Source organism: Saimiri boliviensis, chromosome 1, assembly GCF_048565385.1.
Source record: "Saimiri boliviensis isolate mSaiBol1 chromosome 1, mSaiBol1.pri, whole genome shotgun sequence".
NCBI lineage: Eukaryota > Metazoa > Chordata > Mammalia > Primates > Cebidae > Saimiri > Saimiri boliviensis.
In genome coordinates, this window is record NC_133449.1 from 118,517,768 (window position 1) to 118,542,462 (window position 24,695).

A 24,695-nucleotide genomic window follows, 5' to 3' on the forward strand; every position below is an offset into this window, starting at 1 on the left:
CATCATAGTATTATTGATAATAATTAAAAACTGAAAACCACCAAAATGCCAGCAAGGGATTAGAAGGGAAAATGGTACAACCACATGATGGAATATGAAAATAACAAACTTAAATGTTTGAAAGTAAGTAGGAAACTACAGTCATAGAAGAAATTAGTAACAAGATAGTCCAACAAGAGGATCTGTTTCATTAAAAGAAAAACAGTACATATATAAAGACTCACAGGGAAAAAAAAGTACTTAGAGAAAAAGATAGCCAAAAGTTGATGGTGGTTATCCCTGAGTAATGTACTTGAGCATAATTTCAATTTTCTTTAGACATCTATATTATTTTCAAATTTTCTAAAATAAATGTAAAATACTTTTAATCAGAAAAATCACAGAGAAGATGCTGTGCTAAAAAAATTCTTCATTTTCATGACATTTCTTATATTTGCCAAGAGATTCTTTCTGATGGCTCTAAATGGTCAAAAATCTTTACGAGAACTTCTGGTACTACTTAAATATGTTGTTAAAGACTCTGGGGAATTTTCACTTTACCACAATGAAAACAAATAATAATAGCTGGCTGATTCTGTCACTATCTCAAAGAAAATGCAAGAAAGATAACCCCCAACCTAAATGCCCTCTTTTATTGTTTATAAAGTAATTAAATTAGTACCTGATACATAAAGGTGCTATGTAGCATTTGTTCAAGTTTTTTTTTTTTTTTTTTGAGTCAGAGTTTGCTCTGTCACCCAGGCTGGGGTGCAGTGGTGTGATCTCGGCTCACTGCACCTCCGCCTCCGGGGTTCAAGCAATTCTCCAGCCTCAGCCTCCTGAGTAGCTGGGATTACAGGCATGTGCCACCACACTCAGCTAATTTTTGTATTTTTAGTAGAGACAGGGTTTCAGTATGTTGGCCAGGTTGGTCTTGAACTCCTGACCTCATGATCTGCCCACCTCAACCTCCCAAAGTGTTGGAATTACAGGCATGAACCACTGCGCCTGGTCCAATTTTTCTTTTTTTTTTTTCTTTTTTTTTCTTTAATAATAATAAGTAACTTTGGAGAAGTAGTGAACATTAAGTAATTTAATATTAATTCATCCTGTCAAACAAATAAGTTCACTTTCCATTTTGGACAGGTACATGTAGAACATCAGATATCACACAATAATTTGGAACAGCTGTTGGCAGATTTTCAAATATGCTAGACTTTTTTTCATTTAATCCCATTAGTGTTTTTTCCAAGGAGTATGCAGTCATGAAATTTATATTAGTAGGTGTCTGGTCACATAACTGTATTTCTTGAGATCTACAAATGATCCTGTGGCATAAGTGATGATTATATAGTTTAATAAGTATTTGGAAAGGTATTTTAGATATAAAATGCCAGCATGCCAGGCCTTTGTCAATGGTTGAAAGATGTGGAAAGCTAAGCTCTCTGGAGATCAGGCTTCATTTTTGTCTATTTTAAGCCATTATATAAAAATTCTACCTTTTCCTCTCATATCAAGAGATGCTTCTGAAAAGATTTCATCATACAGAGAAGTCAGGCATGGTTTTAAATGAGTAAGATGCCAGTTTACCAGAGGCTTACTTAAATGAAGCCCAGTGGAACTTCAGTAGAGAGCAATAAAATTTAAAATCTTCAAGTGACTTGGGAAATGCCCTTCACTTAAAAGTGCTAGAATATTCTGATTTCAGAGGAGCGTATTTCTAATCTGGCTGTTAATAGATTTTGTCCCTAACACTTTCTATTTTGTACTCAGCAATTTACACCCTATTACTTATAATATTTTCTATATAATATTTGTTGTAAAATGCTTGCGACTTGGCAGCCACCCCATGACTAATGGGCTAAACACTCATCTGGCCCAGACTCTGTCTGCGTAATGCAAAGTAGAGCCCCAAAAGGGATATACTTCTGGAGTAGGTGTTCAGACTGCCACAGCTATCACAAGACTTGAGGTACTATGTGCTTTGCTACAAAATGACACAGATGCTTATTTATTCATTCATTCATTCAATACTTCATTTTGTTTATTTAGATTTCTCATATACTTGCTATGTACCAGGCACTGTACAAAGTGCCAGAGATACAAGGATTAAAAGAAGATAGGTCCTGTTTGACAGCATCTCATAATTTAACAGTATAGATCGAAATGGAAACCAAAAGAGAACTTACCACAACAGAAGTGTGAGCATACTGCTATGGGCGTGGGAATAATTAGGAAGGAAAAGCTGGAAAAATCCTTAGGTACTGAATACATATGTATTGAGCACATACTATTTGCAAAGCACTTGGTGCTGGAAATAAGGAAGAGAGCAAAATGTCTTTTTTCTCTCTAGGAGCTCATGTTCTAGGTAGGTGAGCCAGACAATAAGCATATAAATAAGTAAAAATACACAGTATTTTAGATGATGATAAGTCTATGGAGAAAAATCGAGCCGAGAAAATAGGATAGGGAGTGCTGGGGTACGTATTGCTACTTTACACAGGGTGGTCAGGGAAGGTCTCTAGATACAATTACATCAGAGCAGAAGAACGCAAGAAATAAGGATACAATCTCTGCAGATGCCTGTGGGGAGAGTTCCAGGTAGAGGGAACATTCAGTGCAAAGGCCTTGGGGCAGGAGTGAGCTTGGTTTATTCCAGGAAGAGGAAAGTACCAGAATGGGAAGAAAAGTATGGGGAGGGTGAGGAGTGGGCAGGGCCAGGAAGTGAGGTGAGGGAAGCAGTTAGGAACCCAAGCGTGTAGAGTTTTGTGGGTGCATGTAAGGTCCTGGGCTGATGGGAAGCTATTCAAGGGCTTTGAGCAAGGAAGTGCAATGAGCTGATTTATGTTTTCAAAAGATCACTCCAGATGTTGTGTTAAAATGAACTAGACCGGGGGAGGGAGGCAGAACCAGTCAGGAGGCGGCTGCAACAGAGAGGATAGCAGTTTTGGCCACGGTGTAAGCAGCAGAGGTGGTGAAAAACAGTCAGGTTCTTCATGCAATTTAGAACAAAAGGGATTTTCTGATGCCTTCACAGAATATGTAGTGTTTAAGTAGGGTCTTTAAAAGTAGCTGCTCACCAGACAGAAGAGGGAAGAGAGTACGAGTGGACACAAAGGCCAGGAAGGATAAGACGGCCCAGCAGAGTCAGGGTGGAACCAAGAACTCCCCATTAAAGGGGTTTACAGTTGGGCGCCATTTTAGGCCATGGGATGAGATTACACCACAGAGGTAGACTGGGGTCAGAAAGTCAATGGCGGCCAGGCCCGGTGGCTCATGCCTGTAATCCCAGCACTTTGGGAGGCTGAGATGGACAGATCATTTAAAGTCAGGAGTTTGAGACCAGCCTGACCAACATGGCAAAACCCTGTCTCTACTAAAAATACAAAAATTAGCCAGGCATAGAGGCCTACGCCTGCAGTCCCAGCTACTTGGGAGGCTGAGGCAGTGCTGCGATCTTGGCTCACTACTATCTCTGCCTCTTGGGTTCAAGCAAGAGGCAGAGGTTGTAGTGAGCCAAGATCACAGCACTGCATTTCAGCCTGGGCGACAGAGTGAGACTCTGTCTCAAAAAGAGAAAGAAAGAAAGTCAATGGCCTTATAGGGTGGATATGCTGAAGAATTCGAACTTGACCTTGGAAGCGAAGGAGACTCTGCAACATTTATCAAACAAGGAGGTACAGGTCAGTTCTGATGGCACTGGGGAGGGCACGAGGAACGCCGATCAAGAGGAGGCTAAAACTGCGGAGGCAGAAGGTGACCAATGTGGCCTACATAGTTCAGGTAATGTTTGTGGGATGGGAAAAGAAAAAACAATCTGAGAGATGCTGAAGAGGTAAAACTGCAGGGGCCCAGTGACTAAATGAGGGGAGAAAGCAATGGGTAGAAGTTGAGGGTGGTGAGCTTTCTAATTTCAAGAATGGAACTAGCAGACCCTATTAGAGAAGAGGCTGAGTGGGAAGAGCCTTGTAGAAAGAATCCTTACTAAAATGTAAGTCACATCCTGTCACACTTGTGCTCCAAGCCCTCTCATACCTCCTCATCTCAGAGTAACTGCCAATATTCTCAGGACAGACTGTAAGTTCCTGTATAACCAGGCCCCCGTCTCTCTCTGTGACTGCATCTGCCTTACTCTCATGAGCTCTCTCCCTCTACTCCAGGTATGTTGGCCTCAGGTGAAATCCTGTCTCTACTAAAATTACAAAAATTAGCAAAAATTAGCCAGGCATGGTGGAAGGTACCTGTAACACAAGCCACTTGAGAGGCTGAGGCAAGAGAATCGCTTGAACCCAGGAGGCAGGGTTGCAGTGAGCCAAGACTGCACTGCTGTACTCCAGCCTGGGCAACAGAGTGAGACTCTGTCTCAAAAAGAAAAAAAAAGGTGGCCAGGCGCAGTAGCTTGCACCTGTAATCCCAGCCGAGGAAGTGGATCACCTGAGGTCAGGAGATTAAGACTATCCTGGCTAACACAGTGAAAGCCCATTTCTACTAAAAATATAAAAAATTAGCCAGGCATGGTGGCATGCACCTGTAGTTCCAACTACTCAGGAGGCTGAGGCAGGAGAACTGCTTGAAACCAGGAGGCAGAGGTTGCAGTGAGCTGAGATCGTGCCACTGCACTCCAGCCTGGGCGACAGAGCAAGACTCCATCTCAAAAAAAAAAAAAAAAAAAAAAAAAAAGAAGGTGCACTTAGCGTGATTAGATATTGGTATCAGGGTTTGTTATGGGCCTTGGAAAGATAACAGAAAAGTCTTGATAGTTGTTCTGTTTGCATTTGGGTTTCCTTTTATCCCTGAGTGGATGACTGGTTCAGAGCACAGCGGGCTGATAACCTTTTGTATTTCATTCTTCCTGTACCATTTTCACACCACAAAAGCTGAAATGGATCGGCAGTTGCTTTCTGACAATGCGTGTAATCACATACCAGAGGCTTATAGCTAGGAAAATATTAGTAAGCATTTCAGAACTAATTGCATTTTTGTATGTTTACCTGTCTTAAGGGTACTTTTAAAAATGATTTTTTTCCCTGATTGCAAAAGAATATACATTCACTGCAGATAATTTGGAAGACTGGGAAAGCTCAAAAGAAAACACTCACCCTTTCACTATGTGGTATGACATTCCTGTACACATCTGTCAAATCTTTCCAGATGCCAACTCCCTGGGTAGGTGTGTATGTGTATAGAAGCAAAATTCAAATCATACTAAACTCATCATTATTATATATAACTGGTTTTCCAAATTAACTATTGCATGCATGCATGCATACATTCAAGCAAACACATCCAGCACCTGATAGGTACCAGGAACTGAACAAAGTACACAGGATAAGGGAAGCCAGCATACCAAAAAAAAAAAAAAAATCATTACAATTACACGAGATTAATGCCGGACATGGTGGCTCACACCTGTAATCCCAGCACTTTGGGAAACCAAATCACTTGAGGTCAGGTGTTCGAGACCAACCTGGCCAATGTGGTGAAACCATGTCTCTACTAAAAATAGGAAAATTAGCCAGACGCACTCACTTGAACCAAGGAGGAAGAAGTTGCAATGAGCTCAGATCTGGCCACTGCACTTCAGCTTGGACATGACACAGCGAGACTCTGTCTCAAAAAAAAAAAATTAAGTGAGATTAAGTGCTGACAAAGGTATAGATAAAGTACAAGAGCAGAGGCAGAGATAACTGGTTGTAGAGATGTCAGGGAAGCTTCTTACAGGAGATGACATATGAGCTGTTACTAACAGGTAACACAGAAGTTTACCAGGGAAAGAAGAGACAGGCGGGGTGTGGTGGCTCATGGCTGTAATCCCAGCACTTTGGGAGCCCAATGTATGCGAATGGCTTGAGCTCAGGAGTTCAAGACCAGCCTGGGCAGCATGGTGAAACCCTGTCTCTACAAAAATATTTTAAAAATTAGCCAGGCGTGGTCTGTAGTCTCAGCTACTTGGGAGGCTGGGGCGGGAGAATCGCCTGTGTCCAGGAAGCAGAGGTTGCAGTGAGTCCAGATGGCACCACTGCATTCCAGTCTAGGCAACAGAATTGAGATCTTTTGTCAAAAAAAATTTTTTAAAAGAAAGAGGAGACAGATAAAGAGAAGGAGGTATGTCAGCAGAGGACGTAGCAAGAAGGCCCCAAAGATGAAATTCATAGCAAATTTGAAGTACTGCAAAAATCCAGTGTGGATAAAAAGGTATAGGAGCAGGAAGATGAGGTTGAAAATGCAGGAGTCAGGCGATGATGTGGGATTTGAAGCAGAGGGTTACCATGCTCAGATTTACATCTTGGTTAGAAAATACTACAGCTTCAAGGATGAAGGTGGTGGGGTAAAGAGAGAAACGAGAGAGACCTACAAGAGGACTGATCGTGAAAAGGAAAGATGGTGCAAATCAAATGAGAATGGAGATAAGAGACAGTGTCCTAGAAATAATATTGAACTAGAAGTCACAGAAATCATATTGCCCTGGATTCTAAATGAGTAAAGTCCTCCCTTTCTCTCTTCCTTCCTTGGTTACTGATGGTCAGCTAGGTACCTGCAGGTGCTAGAGATACAAAGATGCTGTGATCTAATTCCTATAACCCAAGACTTTACATTCTAGTAGGAAAGAAGAGGTGAAAATTCATTATTTTTATATGCCCAGAAGACTTACCCTTCCTTCTTTGGAAACAGGACTCCAATTTTCCTTTGGGGAAGTCAACCGTGTCTAAGTCACATAGTGCATGCAGTGTGGTGGGAGTACCCTCACTCCAACCCCACTCCACGAGTAGCTGCATGAACCAGGCGAGGCAAACAGGAGCATTTGACTCTCCTGAACACGATGACTAGTTCACAGATAGGCATATGACTCCAACCAGGCCAACATTACTTTCTGGAGAATTTGATGGAATAAGGGAAAAAGAACTCACTACATTTTTCTAAGATCCCAGATGCCAAAGACCAGATGCTGCCAAGAGTCCTGCTAGACTCTCAGATGAAAGCCTATTAAGCACGAGGTCACAATGAGGAAAACTAAGCCAAGAACAACAGAGAAAACCAGTGATTGGGTGACATCTTTTATAAAGTTCAAGTTAGCCACATACTCTTGGACTTCTAAGGCAAGTCAATAGATTCCCCTTATCCCTTATTTTTTGCCACAGTGAGTTTGATTTGGGTTTTTATCATGTGTAATTGAAACAGTGGTGACTAATTCAGAGAGAGAGACATGGAATCCTATAATTCCAATACCATGTGCTAGGTGGTGTAGAGTTATTTACAAGGAATAAGAGTGCAATCGACTTGTAGGTAGGGTAAGCTGGGAAAATGTTCACATAGGAGGTGATGTTTAACTGAACTCTTGAAGAATTAGCCATCTGCAGCAGGGCAAGTAATAGGGTAAGGAGTAAGAAGAAGGATGAGGAGCTATACAGAAGTAACAGCACGATCAGAGGCAAGGAAGCGTGGAATGTCTGAGGAAGTAAAAATAGTCACAATGCTAAAGTATTAAGTACACAGCAAAAAGCTGATTGTGAAGAAATGTACATGCTCTGTAGGCCATGAGGAGTCACAGGGGGATCAAATTTGACATTTTCACCTGTTATCTAACCTCTCTAGCCCTGCTACCTCACAGGTAAAATAAGATCAATCAGAACACATCACTGAAATTGATAAAAATATTAAAATACCTTACCTGCTGATAGAATTCATCATCTTTGGGAGTTAGATAAGGAAGCCAAGTGTCTTCAAGCTCTTCAAGAAGCCTCAGTTTCTGTTTGAAAATAATAATAATTACATATAAGTGAATATACAATGACCCAAATTAGGATGTTCTCTTATTTTTCCAATAAGAGAATACAAAAAATTTTTAGCCAACTTGAATTTATATTTTAGAGATAGAAATTAGTCAAATGTCAATTATAAAATGTATTAATTAAATTACAAACTTTTCTTTTAGGGACAGTTCACTCTGTCACCCAGGCTGGAATACAGTGGTATGATCATAACTCACTGTAACATCAAACTCCTGGTCTCAAGTGATCATCCCGCCTTATCCTCCCAAGTAGCTGGGACTAAGAGGTGCCTCCATGCTTGAATAATTTTTTTTTTATTTTTAGTAGGGACAAGGTCTTGCTATGTTGCCTAGGCTGGTCTCAAAGTACTGGCCTCAAGCAGTCCTCCCAACCTGGCCACCTAAAGTGCTGGAATTACAGGCATGAGTCATAGCACCTAGCCAATTACATACATACTAAATTATACATTATATGAAGCATAAATTTTGAAATAATTTTATTCACTCTCTCATTTCATGAGACAATTTAATTCATTCTTCACATATATTGTTGCCATCTGGGTCTTTTTCATCACTAGAGTCACCTTACAAGTCATCCCATATAGTTTTTCAGAGCAAACGCCTGTCTGTATAATCTGCTTGAGACATAGTAGCTTGTAAATCCTTTTAAGGTACTATCAATGGAAATACCAAACCGAGCCACAAGTATCCGTTTGCATAATGTTGGGATATCTGGAATATTTATTCATCTTGTAAACATTTATTTGAGATCATATCCACTTACAGAATTGCTTTTTTAGAGTGATCTATCGTCTCTACAATAATTACTAAATCTGTGTTAACATCTTTGTTTCTTTTCTTTTTCAATTTCATGAAGCAGCCTTTTAAAGCACTCAAAGCCAGCATTGTCTGAGGCTATTTCAAGAGCCTATCTTTTCCCCAACAGTACTGTGCTATTCAAACAAAGTAACTGAGAGGGGACCTCATATGATAAAGTATCTTATAAAGAATCCGATACATATAAGGCACCTTCCTCCTTCTGAGGAATATTTTTCAAACAATATCTGACCTTACATTCAAGAATATATGGAGTTTGTATGTGTACGTGGCTCATAAATGGCAAAAATGTACAAATACACTCACAGACGCCTATATATACAGACATGTACATACTATAGACATTATCTGTAAGAAAGCAAGCAAAAACAGCAGAAACAACTGGGTTTTAAATAAAAATGCATAAATGCATCATCAAAGCTACTGTCAGCCAGTAAGTTACCTTTAGAAGAACTAGATAATGGTACACCTTGCTCTGGGTCAATATAGTCCCACTCAGTAAGAATATAGCTTGGTAAACACAAACTGGATTTCAGGCTCCACCTGTTCCCATGGCCACTGTCTTTATATGGTGCACAACCTACTCAACCAAACATGGAGGCCCTAGGTACTATCCTCTCCCACCCCAGGAGAGCAGTCTTCTCTCACAAACCCATCACAATCAGAGTAGTCAGAGGAAACTTCCTTTTGGGTAGAACACAAATTCTTTCCAGACGTTTTTGTATCATTATCTAAAGCGAGGAAAGAGAAAGGGAATAGAAGTATAGCCCCCAACTGACCTAAGGGACACAAAAACAAATTCTACTCTTAGGTATAATTCTATTATATTTATTTAATCAAAGCCTTTATTTAGACTATAGGTGTTTTCTCATTTATAATGAAAAGGTTGACTTACCAGTTAAACTATGAATACTTTTTTTTTTTTAAGCCAGGGTCTCACTCTGTCCCACAGGCTAAGCGTAGTGGCCCAATCACAGCTCACTGCAGCCTTGAGTTCTGGGGCTTAGGTGATTCTCCCAACTCAGCCTCCCAAGTAGCTGGGACAAAAGGTGCAATGCCACCATGCCTGGCTAATTTTGTTTTACTTTTTTTGTAGAGATGAGTCTCAGTATGAGAGCCAGGCTGGTCTCAAACTCCTGGGCTCAAACGAACTACCCGCCTTGGCCTCCCAAAGTGCTGGGATTACAGGAATGAGCTACCATGTCTGGCCTAAATTACGAATACTTTTATAATTATAATACATTAACACACCCCATTACAAATAATCAACAAACCAGTGTGGATAATTCACTACTGGTTAATTGATTTATTGGTTTTTCAGTATTAACCATTATTTGTGCCACAGAAAGAACCAGTGATATTTCCATGCATATACTTGTACATTTCTGCACTTCATCATAAATTTAATCACAATCTATACCTCAATTTTTACTTCAAGCTCAGAAAAGCCTCCATTTTCCTATGAATATGTTACCAAATTCTTAGTCTTTTTCATACACAAAGTGCCAGAATATTTATAAATGCCAAAAAAGGTGAGCCTTGAATAATTCAAATGCACATTTCTCAAACCTTGAAATGGCTCCACCTTGCAAACGCCACCTTAAGATCTCTTCATGACAGTCCATCAGTAAAGCTAATCTACGTATAAAGAGGAACACAAAAGTATGGACTCCCAAAAGGAATTATGTACTCCACCTAAATCAGATAAAACAGCAACAGACCTGTCCCATAGGTCGACAAGTGCCAATGTAGGCTGAACCTCTACTTGTAATTAATGCTTCAGCTAAATGCTTGTAACAACCACCACTTCTCAGTTCATTTCAGAACTGAGCATCAGACAGGTATAAAACATTGTAACTTAGAAGGCTGTATCAAAAGGACAAAATTTGACAAGATTTTTCCTACTCTAGAGAAAGCAGCATATAATTGATCTTCTACTAGGAATTTTCATTTTAATACTGTGAGCATTGTTGTATCTATATGACAGCAGAGAATGGGGGCCAGGAAATCACCCATATTAAGACCATACAGATAAAAATCTGCTCTGAACATCAACACTCACTACTTGCGATTTTACTAAGTAACTGACAAGGTCATTTATTAAATAACAGTATTTACAAACATAAAGAGAAGTTTGGGTCATGTTTGCATCAATGAAATCAATCACATAACAATATTAAATTAAATTGGTAGCTCATAAACATCAAAATTAAAAATTTTTTGACTGCTTTATTAAAATCAAAGATTAAGATTCCTTTATGAAAAGGGAGTAAGACTAAGAGAAACAGGCCCTCTCCTTTTCTGCTGTCAGGAGGGCAAAACAGAATCATACTTAGGGAGGGTAACAGTCAATTCCTTTCAAAATTCAAATACATTTACCATGTGAGCCAGCGATCCTACTTCTGATTTAGCCTTCTAATATACTTTTACCATGTTCAGAAGAATATACGCACAAGACTACTCATTACATCATATTATTTGTAGAAGAAAAGTTTGGAGTACACACTGAATTGGATATTTCAAAAGGGTGAATTTTATGATACGTGAATTATCTCAATAGAGCAAAAAGATTAGAAACAATGCAAATCTCCAGCCACAGAGGGCAGTTGAATAAACTACAGGATATCCACATGATGAAGTATAATGCAACAGTAAACAAAAACAAGGATGCTCTCTGGTGTTTTTCAGGTTTTTGTTTTTGGGTTTTTTTTTTTTTGAGACAGAGTCTCACTCCATCACCAGGCTGGAGTATAGTGGCGCGATCTCGACTCACTGCGACCTCCACCTTCTGGATTCAAGCAATTCTCCTGCCTCAGCCTCCTGAGTAGCTGGGATTACAGGCATGCATCACCACACCCAGCTAACTTTTGTATTTTTTAGTAGAGACAGGGTTTCACTATATTGGCCAGGCTGGTCTTGAACTCCTAACCTCAGGTGATCTGCCCACCTTGGCCTCCCAAAGTGCTGCAATTACAGGAGCGAGCCACCATACCCAGTCTCTGTTTGTGAACTAAAAAGCTCTCCAGAAGATATTGGGAAGTAAAAAGCAAGACACAGAACATCTGCTTGTATTTGCATATAGAAACATAAAGAATACATGACAGACTATTAAAGTGATTATCAATCAACAGAGGTGGGAAATGACTAGAAAGGGACAGAGGCAGAGCCAAGACTACTCACAATATTCTATTTTATATTGTTTTGACTTTTGCACCATGTAAGCATCTTACCTATTCAACATCTTACCTATTACCAACTCAAATCTACGAATTCCTCATATGAAATGCAGTATAAAGATGAAGACAACATGATTTTTGGCATTGTTTTAGAAAGTGCATACTTTTGTCCATGTACAATGAAGTATTTATTTGTAAAAGAGGAGAGGAAAAAAACAGCACTGACAATTTTCTTTGTGTCAAATGCCAACCACGGTAAACACACACAACATTAAAATGCACTCTGGACTGCAGGTAGAAGGAGCTCACGTTTGACTGTCAGATCTGGCTAACTGCTGCTCCTCGGCCTGATGTACAGATAAATCCACACAGCTGGGCCCTGCAGCACACTGCTCTGCTCACACATTTCTTTGCTGTCACACTTGTGTCAAATACATCAAGCTGCTCACAAATGCCACAAGGAGAGCCAGGGAGAACGTGAAGCCTCAGCTCTCCTACCTGACGGCGGGGGCGGGGGGGGGGGGGGGCAGATGAAAATCCTTCCATTCAGGCTACCACCCATTTCCACAGCTCTAACAAAATAAAAGAGGACAAAAGACCTATGTAAAACACACCACAGCCAGGCACTGTGGCTCACACCTGTAATACCAGCACTTTGGGAGGCTGAGGCAGGAGGATCTCTAGAACTTAGGAGTTCGAGACCAGCTTGGGCAACATGGCAAAATCCCGTCTCTGCAAAAAAGTACAAAAATTAGTTGGGCGTGGTGGTGTGTACCTGTAGTCCCAGCAACTCGGGAGGCTGAGGTAAGAGGATCACTTGAACCCAGGAGGTAGAGGTTGCAGTGAGCCGAGATCGCACCACTGCACTTCAGCCTGTGTGACAGAGTAAGACTCTGTCTCAAAAAAAAAATTTTAAAAAGCACCACAACTCAAAGCCATAACGGTTTAGTTAGATATCAGAAAATACACCAGCCATAAGCCTCTGCTTTACTGTAAAAAAGTCTGAGCTTGTATATCTTGTCAAATAGAGATATGGTTTGGGAGTCTTACAGTAATTACATAGAAAGATTAAGTGGATTATGACTTATCATGTAAGGGTGTAACTCACCTACAAATGAAGTGCATTTTTCATCCCACCCCTGACTCTTCAGCCATGTCAAGATTATGCTGCTAAGAGCACTTATTATTATTTTTTATCTTTGAGACAGAGTCTCACTCTGTCACCCAGGCTAGAGTGCAGTGGTGCAATCTCGGCTCACTGCAACCTCTGCCTCCTGGGTTCAAGTGATTCTCTGCCTCAGCCTCCCAAGAAGCTGGAATTACAGGTGCTCACCACCACACACAGCTAATTTTTTTGTATTTTTAGTAGAGACAGGGTTTCGCCATGTTGTCCAGGCTGGTCTTCAACCCCAACCTTGAGATCCAACCACCTCAGCCTCCCAAAGTGCTAGGATTATAGGTGTGGGCCACTTATTCTTTATCCATGTATTATTTTATCATTTTCCATACATACTTCTTCAACTATGCATCTTGTGTCAGGTTTAACAAAAATGTAATATTGTTACCTGAGTCTTTTCAAAATACAATGATGAATAATGGCCAACGAGTGTTCATTGTGAAAATAACTGCATAATCTTGTGAGGGTTTTAAGTGAGAAAATGACCCAGTCCTTAAACAGAGTACTTGGTGGATAAGGAAGACATATCTAAACTAACACTAGAAAAATAAGAGCCAGACGCAGTGGCTCATGCCTCTAATCCCAGCACTACGGGAGGCCAAGGCAGGCAGACCACTTGAGGCCAAGAATTCAAGACCAGCCTGGCCATCATGGCGAACCCCATCTCTACCAAAAACACAAAAATTAGCCAGGCATGGTGGTGCACGCCTGTAATCCCAGCTAAGATGGCTAAGGCAGGAGAATTGCTTGAACCTGGCAGGCGGAGATTGCAGTGAGTCAAGATTGCGCCACTGCGCTCCAGCCTGGGTGACACAGTGAGATTCTGTCTCAAAAACAAAAAAAGATCAATAAGAAGTAGCTAAATCAAAAGAAGTATAAATAAATATTTCATATTTACATACACTATATTTGCTTAAGATAAGAAGAAAACAAGTATTTCAACCATTTCGACAAATTCAGCATTCCTTGTCTTATGAAAAACTTCCATCTCCATGAAAATATGGCACAGTAAAAGTAAACTGGCTTTGGAGGTGAGAATAGAATTCTGAGTGGAGACTCTTTTACTTCCTAGATGTGGTACCACATCTGAAGCAAACTCGCTCATTCTCAATTTCCTCATCTGTAAGACACTGTTTCAAAAAGTTGTGATGATAAAATAAAATTATACATATTAGTGCATTTTACAAACTATAAACTATGCAGATATTAGGCAAATAGCATTCAAACAGTGGAGCAGGGATCTGTATAACAAAGCAAACTCCTCTGTTATGTATGTATGACCTAAAGAGCCAAACTCTTGAATCCAATGCCAGTTCTACCAGTCTAGATGCACGATTTGGAACTAGTTTCTTATCTCCCCATGAGATGTAATGACGTTAATACGTAACACTCTAAGACCAGAGCCTGGCCCATAAGCAGCCCTCAATACACTTTGGCAACCATTCATTGTTATTTACTCATGTCTAGAAAAGAAGAGTTTTATTTCCTAGTTATAAATTACTTATACAGGAATCTATGTGTACCATATCAAATTATATTTCGGGCCACAGATTAGTACTACTGGATTAATACAAATCCAGATATTAATTAGCCTCGGTGATCTACAGAAGAAATGTATAAAAACTTTCCATAAAAGTTTACATATATAAAATGTGTCAATTAACTATTTTGTGGTGATTGTCTAATTTTTAATATGCCAAAATTACAAAATTTTAGAACAGATGAAGAAACTAAGGCCCATCCACAGCTAGTAAGTGACTGGCAAGAGACTATATTGCTGCTCATGAGAGAGTCACAACTCACATTCTTATTTCCCAGCGCCACACCCACTATGTCACACCATCCCTGAGGCAAGAGAAATAATCTCTCTTAAGAATTGTTTAACTTTTAACTGAAAAAGAACATACACAACACAACACTTTTTAAATTTTTTAATTAAAATCACTCCTGCTTTTTAAACCAATACTTAACAGCCACTGCCCTTGGACCCTAAAGTCCTGGCTGCTTTTTGGTAGCTCTGCAAGGCTTTCAGAAGAGATCTTTCTAATTAATATTTAACAAGTCTTGTTCTGTTTCCAAAAATGGAAGCCAACACTACATCAGACAAAACATCTAGCCTGGACAGAAAATCTCGTAATTTAGAAAACATCAGGAAAAGTATTCAGAAGGATTTCACCTCAGCAGTGGTGTGACGGCTAGAGACTAAACGTCACTCTGTTCTTTTCTAATTAAATGCAATACCTGAAAAGATCCAACTGTTTCCAAGTAAGTTAAATGAGTTTGGTGCTTAAATAGCAAGCACCAAACCCAGCACTTCAGTGCTAAAAATTTACAATGTTTGTCATCCAATCAAAAGCAAAAAGGCATGGAGGTTTCTAAGAGAATCTACAAGTCCAGACTATATGACTGATAATGAAGAGACAAATCAACTAATTGAAACTGATGCAAAAACAGCACAGATGACAAAATGAGTAAACGAGTACACTGAAAGAGTAAGTATAGCTGTCGCTCACAAGTTTAAAAAGTTGGGAAAAGATTGAGCATGGTAAGTAGAGCAACAGAAGAAGTAACATTAAATCAAGCTTCTAGCGAGTAAATCCACAATGTCTGAGATGAAAGATACACTGGATAAAAATAATTCAAAACAAATTCATTATAATAGGAGAAAAGAATGATGAACCTGAAGAATTTGGAAAATTATCCAAAACAAATTACAGAGAGGAAAAAGACAGGAGAAAAAGCTAACAGAGCATCAGTGAGCTATGGGATATTTTCAGCAGCTTAATACATGTAACTGGAGTTACCAAAGGAGAGGAGAGAGATTGGGAGACAGAAAAATATAGTGGCCAGATATTTTCCAAATTTGATAAAAAACCATTAATCTACAGATTTAAGATGTTCAAAAGACTTTGAGCACAAAAAAAAAAACAAAAGGGGCCGGGCGCGGTGGCTCAAACCTGTAATCCCAGCACTTTGGGAGGCCGAGGCGGGTGGATCACGAGGTCAAGAGATCGAGACCATCCTGGTCAACATGGTGAAACCCCGTCTCTACTAAAAGTGCAAAAAATTAGCTGGGCATGGTGGCGCGTGCCTGTAATCCCAGCTACTCAGTAGGCTGAGGCAGGAGAATTGCCTGAACCCAGGAGGCGGAGGCTGCGGTGAGCCGAGATCGCGCCATTGCACTCCAGCCTGGGTAACAAAAGCGAAACTCCGTTTCAAAAAAAAAAAAACAAAAGGAAGAACACTAAAATGCATCATAATCCAATTACTTAAATACAGTGAAAAAAATAAAATCTTAAAAACAGCCTTCCATATACACGGTTCCCCATGTATGGATTCAAACATCCACAGATCAAAAATATTCCTGAAAAAAAAAAGGATGGTTGCAGCTATATTAAACATGTATAGATTTTTTTCTTGTCATTATTCCCTAAACAATGAAATATAATAACTATTTATATAGCATTTATATTGTATTAGGTACTATAAGTAATCTAGAGATAATTTAAAGTATACAGGGAGATGTGCATAGTTATATGCAAATACAACAGGCCATTTTATATAAGGGACTTGAGCATTTGTGAATTTTTATATTTGCAGGGGTCCTGGAACCAGTCCCCCACAGATAGCAAGAGATTAATGTACCATACACAAAAACAAACTACAGAAATAACACCAAATAAGGCTGGCCTTGGTGGTTCACGCCTGTAATCCCAGCACTTTGGAAGGCTGAGGGCACCACTTGAAGCCAGGAGTTCAAGACAAGAGTAGTCAACATTGTGAAACCTCATCTCCACTAAAAATACAAAAATTAGCCAGGCGCAATGGTGTGCACCTGTAATCCCAGCTACTCGAGAGGCTGAGGCACAAGAATCACTCAAACCTGGAAGGCGGAGATTGCAGTGAGCCAAGTTCACACCACTGCTCTCCAGTGTGGGTGACTGAGTCATACTCTGTTTCCAAAAAAAAAAAAACCATCAAATAGCTTGTTTTAAAAATATGGTTGCCAGAAGACAAAAGAGTGGAGAAATGCCACAATATATTTCAAAAATAAATGATATACAAAAGCATAAAGAATTCAACACCAGCAGATCTTCAAGGTACGAACTGATAATGGAAGACCTTCAGGTGGAAAGAAAAGGACCACAGATAAAAATCTGAATCGACTTAAGAGAATAGAGTATCAGAAATAGTAACTATGTGGGAAATATAAAAGACTTAATTCTCACTAAGTCTTCATAAAAGATAATTGACTATTTAAAGCAAAAACAAGAGTAGTACATTGTGGGATTCATAACATATGTGCAAGTAAAATGTATGACAGCAACATCACAGTGGCCAAAGAGAAATGAAAGTATACTGTTGTAAAAATTCCTATGCTACATGTGAAGTGCAGTAATACTTCAAGAAAGATTCAAATACAATATAAATGGATACCAGAAAACCTAAAACGACCATAAAATAACAATGAATTACAAGTAACAAGCCAACAAAAAAGATAAAATGGAATTATTAAAAAATCCAAAAAGGCCGGGCGCGGTGGCTCACACCTGTAATCCCAGCACTTTGGGAGGCCGAGGCGGGTAGATCACGAGGTCAAAAGATCGAGACCATCCTGGTCAACAGGGTGAAACCCCATCTCTACTAAAATTACAAAAAATCAGCTGGGCATGGTGGTGCATGCCTGTAATCCCAGCTACTCAGGAAGCTGAGGCAGGAGAATTGCCTGAACCCAGGAGGCGGAGGTTGCGGTGAGCCAAGATCGCGCCACTGCACTCCAGCCTGTGTAAAAAGAGCGAAACTCCATCTTTAAAAAAAAAAAAAAAAATCCAAAAAAAGGCAGAAATCAAAGAACAGACACAAATGGTAGAATTAAATCCAACCATAGAAACAATCACATTAACTGTAAATGATCTAAAGAGCCCAATTAAAGGAGAGAAACTGTCAAATTGATTTTTTATGCAACCATAGGTTGCCTATAAAAATATACTTCAAATATAAAGAAACAAATTGGTTTAAAGTAAAAGGATAGACATGTAATCGCAGCACTTTGGGAGGCCGAGGCGGGTGGATCATGAGGTGATCCACCTCGTGATTTAAAATTGTTAAAATGATAAATTATATGTTATATATATTCTACTGCAATTAAAAGAAAAAGATTGTAAAAAGTTGGAAAAAACATTTACCCAGTAATACTAATTTAAAGAAAGTTGAAGTGGCTATACTGATATCAGACAAAATGGAATTCAGAACAAAAAAAATATTACAAGAGATAAAGTCATTTCGTAATAATAAAGGAGTCAAATCATCAAGAACATAATCTTAAACATCTATACACCTAATAACAGGTCTTCAAACATGCAACAAAAACTGAAAGAACAAAAAGAAATAGGTAATTTTATAGTTAATAGTTCAAGATTTCAATATCCCTGTCTTAGCAGAATAGACAAAAACACCGTAAGAAACTTGAACACCACCACCAAACAACTTGAACTGACATGTAGACAGCACTCCATCAAACAACAGCAAAATAGACATTTGTTTCAAAGACACATAGAACATTTGCTAAGGCAGACCATCTCTAGGTCTCAATACATTTATAAGGATTGAAATCATAAAAACTATGTTCTCTGACAAAATGGAGTTAAATTTAAAATAATAACAGATATACATCTAGAAAATCCCCAAATATTGGAAAACTAGGTAACTGATTCCTAAATAATACATGAGCCAACAAAGAAAACAGTAGAGAAGTGAGAAAGTATTTTAAGTTGAACAAAAATGAGCACCTAAACTAACACACTGAGGGAAATTTATGGCATTGAATGCCTATAGTGAAAAAAAAAAAAAAATGGTCACAAATCAATTACCTTAGCTTCCATCTGGAAGAACTTAAAAAAAAAAAGAACAAATAAAAAAAAAAATAAAAAAAATAAAAAAATAAAAAAAACAGGAGAAAATAATAAAAGGCCACAGAAGAAATCAATGAAATAGAAAACAGAAAAGTTAAAAAAGAAAAAGAAAAAAAAAAGCCAAAAGCTAGTTCTCTGAGAAAAGAAAACTTAAAATCTCTAGCCAGAATGATTTTAAAAAACACACAGTCAAGTAAAAGGATAATAAGGGGATGTTATAAACTTTATGCTAATAAACTCTAGAACTTAGATAAAATAGACAAATTCCTTGGAAGACACAAATTACCTGGGTTCAGTCAAGAAGAGGCTAACCTGGGCTAGACCAGGCATGCACAAGGAACACTGTCATTTCAGCAAAGTGAGAAGACTTGCCCAGAGAGTGAAAAGACCTTGGCTAAGAAGGAGATGTGGCTCAGAGGATGAGGACTCTGGAGCCCTGAGGCTCCACACTTTTGCATTATCCCTCTATTACAGGATGAGAATGAGATGCCATCCACAAACAACCCTACACTGGGCCAAGCACAGACACAGTCCTCAATTCCTCTCTCTGAGTTTGCCTCATTCATTCATTTATCCATTCAGCAAACATTTACTCCCGACCCACTATGTGCCAGGGATATGTCTGGGACAAAATGGTGATCAAGAGATGGGCCTTGCACTCAAAGAAAAAAAGAAAAAGGAAAGGATAACACCTTTTTAGTAGACATAGATAGTCCTGTATCTATTAATGAAATTGAATTTGTATTTTAAAAACTTCGCACAAAGAAAACTCCAAACCCAAAACCTTCACTGATAAATTCTACCAAGCATTTAAGAAAGAAATAACAATAATTCTCATGAATTAATCCAGAAAATTAATGGCTTTCAATCCCCAAAGCAACCAGAAATGTTAAAATTACAGACCAATATTCCTCATGCATATAAACGTAAAAAGTATTAACAACATTTAGCAAACTGAATCCAGCAACACATAAAAAGGATAATACATAATAACCAAGTGTTAACCCAAGAATGCCAGGTTGGTTTAACATCAAAAATCAACATAAATCCATCATATTATTAGGCTAAGAAAGAAAAACTACAGGGTCACCTGAATAGAAGTAGAAAGAGCACTAGCCAGTACCCAGCAACGACCCTGATAAACACACTCAGTAACTAGAAAACCTACCTAGTGGTAAAAGACTGAATGATTTTACCCTAAGACCAGGAAAAAAGCCAAAGATGTTTGCTATCACCTCCTCCATCCAAGATTGTACTGAAGGTTCTAACCAGTGCAACAAGGCAAGAAAAAGAAGTGAAAGGTGTTCGCATTGAGAATAAATTTTTAAAAGGTAAAAATGTCATTATTTTGATATGACATAAGCATCTATGTAGAAAATTCTACAGAATTTTCAAAAAAGCTATTAGAACTAACATAAAGTTTAGTTACACTGCAAGATCAATATACAAAAATCAGTTTATTTCCATATGCCAGCAACGAACATCTGAAATTGAATTTTTTTTTAAATACCATTTACCTCAATAAAAATTATAAAGTACTCAGCGATACACTGGACAAAAGGTTTTCCAGACTTATACAAAGAAAATTTAAAAACACTACTGAAATTAAATAAAGAGATATGCCATGTTAGTGGACTGGAAGACTCAATAAAATATTTAATTGTCCCCAATTGATGTAATCTCAAACTAAGATCCCTGCAGAGTTGTTTTTGGTAAAAACTGACCATCTATTTCTAAAACTCATTTAGAAATGCAAAGACTAAAAGTGACCAAACATCTCTGAAGAAGAAAAATAAAGTTGAAGGACTTACTACCTAACTTCAAGACTTAGTATAAAACTATAGAAATCAAGACAGTCCTGCATTGATATAACACCAAACAAACAGATAAATGGAACAAAATAGAGGTCCACAATAGACCCACCCATTTATGTTCAATTGATTTTCGACAAAGATTCAAATGGAGAAAGAACAGTCCTCAACAAATAATACTTGAAGAATTACATAGCTATATTTTTTAAACAACTCCAATCCACGCCTTGTACTATATACAAAAATATCTCAGAATGTTTATTTCATTCACTATTCATTCAATATAAAAGCTAACTATAAATATAAAAACTATAAAACTAGTATTAGAAAACATAGGAAACTTTTATTATTTAGATTAAACAAGGCAAAGATTTCATAGATAAGAAACCAGAAGCAAAATCTATAAAAGAAAAAAAAAGGATAAACTTCATGAAATTTAAGAAAATCTGCTCCCAAAACTAGAACTCTTACATGCTGCTCTCATGAAAACAAAATGGTCAACCACTTTGTAAGACAATCTGGCACTTTCTTAAAAAGGCATATATTAAATACCTACAAAATGATAGCACATGTCTACATAAAAATCTGTACATCAGTTTTATTTGTAATCACCCCAAACTGGAAACAATCTAAATGTCCATCAACAAGTGCACAGATAAAGAAATCGCAATATATTGAAAAAAGTAAAAGAAATTATGGTACATCCATACAATAATTCACCAATCAGCAATAAAAAGGAATGCATTAACATGATGAATCTGTTCATGCCTTACGTTAGTTTTCTAAGGTATTTATCTTTTACTGTTCTGAATCTAAGAATCTATAGTTTATTTGCATATAAAGACAATGAATCTGGGTTCATCCCAGTTGATTAGCTAGAATGTTCTTTTTTTCCTCCTTTAATTATGAGCATCTTTCTAACAAACTACTTAGTCCCTAGCAGAGTTCACTTCACTTGACTCAAGCTGTAATATTACATTTTCTAGCACTTTTAAAATGTTTACCCTAAGACAGCACCTTCCATTATAACTCACAGTTTTCCACATATTCTACAAAGTTAGCTATAGCATTCCTTAATCTCACCAATTTCTCTTTCAAGGGAAAATTTTTTAAATAAGTGAAAACAACAAATACAAAATAATGTACTTCAGTTCTTCAGATAATTTGAATACTAAATTCTTAAAATTGATTATAGATGAGAACTTAAGGCCAAGTCTCACAAACTTGGTCTTAAGTTCTCACCTATAATCATCAATTTTAAGAACATAGTACAAGTTTCAAAAGGGAAAAGGTCTCCTGAAGAGAAAAATGTATATGATGAGAAGCAAAATAGAAATATAGGTTAGGGAGTGACTGTGGAAATAAAACTTTGGGAGAAGGGTGGTTTATCATATTCTGAAAAATATATTAATATCAAAGACATAAGTAGAAAAATAAAAAAAATAAAATGCTGGATCCTTTACTAAGGGCCAAAGACTCAGATGGCACAATTCTAACTTCTTTTGACCCCATTCAAACTTCTTTTGACATCATTTGCTGTAACTGACTTACAAACTTTAATATAATTTCCTGAGCCAGCTCCAAGAAACTCTACTGAAAACAAAGATAACAATTTACCCGATTATTCCTCACAATCAAATACTGTCCATAATTTTGTAAGTGAATACAAGACCAAAGGCAATACCATCCCAAACCATAAAAGAGAGATAACAATTAATTAAAACTCCTTCCTTGCCATTCTACCTACATTCTAGCTCCAAGGACCTAATAATACACCCCTTGACATTTCCAAGAGGAGAAACTCCTCCTCTTGGCCATACCCGTTGAGATGAAAAAGCCAAATTCTCTGAGTCATATTGCAGGATACTTTCCACCTTGAAATCTTATACTTGGGTAGGCTTCTCAAGGGTCAGAGGAAAGAGCTCCATGAGATTTTTCCATGTGTTCTGCCTGACTTAGCGTTAGTATGATCAGACTTAGCACTTTCCTGCTAAGCATCCAACTGTAAATAATAACACTTAAGATCAGCAAGATTTCTGGGGTTTTTTGTAATTTTACAAAGCTTTAGCCATTAAGTCACAATCAAACCACCTGCTACGGGAAAGCAGATGAACATGGTGTTGCAGTAAAGTCACTATAAGTGACCTCAGTGACTGTCCATTTAATAATCCTTTGCTCTCTACTGTTGCTATCTGGCTTTCAGCTGTTTCCAAAGCACAGGCTGTATAACCAGACATTAAATACTTCCCCTTGTGTAGCCACAAATGAATTATACAAGATATGATATGTTACTTTAACAACAACAACAAAAATCTCTTAGCTACTGACAGGGCTACATCGACTATCAGTTTTGCCTAATAGTGATGAAGAGTGAAAGAAAAAATATCTAAAAGAGTAACTTTAGTAACTATTTTAGGGGTTTATAATACAAAAGAGGTATTTCTCTTTGGTTCCATTTATCCATTCTCAGGATTCCAGAAAGTCAGTATACGCTCTTTTTATTATCATGCTTTCTTGATTGAAGCGTTGCATAAAACTCTGTAACTTCATTGGCATGTATTTAATCTTATTTCAAAATGTGCTCTTTATGTGCTCAAGTTTCCTCTTGGAATTATATCACTAATGAAAAATTACCATTGCTGGATTGTCTTACAAAAAGTAAATAATCATTGTAATAAAGTTATTCTTCTGCATATATTCCAAGACTTGCAACCTAACCTAACCATCATATATGTAATTTCATTATGCTCTAAGACATAAAACTTCAATCTGAGACGTAATAACAAAGGACCAGGCTCTCCACTAAGTTATTTGAATTTTAACTGCAGATATATAGATATCTCATTAAGTTGCCTACAACCACAAAGAAAAAAGGTGGGAGAGTACAGCATAAAATAATGATTAAGAGCACCAGTTCCAAAACCAGAGCTTAAGCTGCCTCTGCTACTTACTAGTTATGTGACCTTGAGCGAGTTACTTAAACTCTCTGTGCCTCAGATTCCCTATCTGCAACCTTTCTTTCCCTATCAAACTTCCTAAAGAGCAATTTAAGAAAACTGCCGAGGATTCATACTGTTTATTTTTGGCCCTGACCCGCACAAGGATCTGGCTTCAACCACCACCATTCTGCTAAAACAATTCTCTCCAAGGTCAATGGCCAACTCATACTTGTGAAAACCCAGCACTATCCTCTTGGTCATTGGGGAAACAGTGGGCACAGTTACCTGCATCTCTTTCTCAAAATCCTCATTTCCCATGGTTTCTATGACATCCTCTCCCTTTTATGCCTATAATCTAGGTTCCCTTCTTCTGTCTCTGTTTCAGTTCTTTCCTCCTCTGCCCTTAATAGCAGACACTATCTGCATCCTTTCTTTTTCTACTAAACTTCCTAAAGAGCAATTTAAGATAAATGGCCAGAATTCCTAAGATCATCAGATAAATCCTATTCTTCTAACTCTATAAAACATTCTTCCTTTAGGCAATCTCATCTTCTTAAAATGAGTTCATTACGGATAACTCTGAAGTCCTCATCTCTATTCCAGACCTATATTTTAAACTGTCTTCAGGATATTACAACATGAAAGTCCTTACCTGCCAGTACCTAAGATTCAATAAGACCAAAATCAAAGTCAATATTTTTCTTTCCTGTCTTAAATCTGTTTCTCCTAGTTTTTTTCTTTTTTTTTTTTCTTTGTAGAGATGGGGGTCCCACTCTGTTGCCCAGGCTGGTCTCAAACACTTAGGCTCAAGCAATCCTCCTACCTCGGCCTCTCAGAGTGCTGGCATTACAGATGTGAGCCAACATACCCACCCTGTTTCTCCTGTTTTTAATTTTACATTAATGCCATCATTAGTCAATCACAAAAGGACAAATACTGTATGATTCTACTTACATGCAGTACCTAAAATAGTTGAAGTTGTAAAGACAAAAAATAGAATGGTGGTTGCCAGGGGCTGGGGAAAGGTAGAAACAAGCAGTTATTGTTTATTTGGTACATTTCAGTATCGGCTGCTGAAAAGGCTTTGAAGATGGAT

The 24,695-nt window shown here is 38.0% G+C and overlaps 1 protein-coding gene across 2 annotated transcripts in view; it reads right to left on the reverse strand.

Annotated features, from left to right (window-relative positions):
* Positions 1-24,695, reverse strand: part of FTO (FTO alpha-ketoglutarate dependent dioxygenase) — a 410,140-nt gene that overhangs the window by 297,260 nt on the left and 88,185 nt on the right. For both annotated transcript variants that reach the window (XM_003937274.4, XM_074402846.1), the window contains exon 2: positions 7,649-7,726. In XM_003937274.4, coding sequence (XP_003937323.1) covers positions 7,649-7,726 — 78 coding nt within the window. The remainder of the gene's footprint in view (positions 1-7,648; positions 7,727-24,695) is intronic.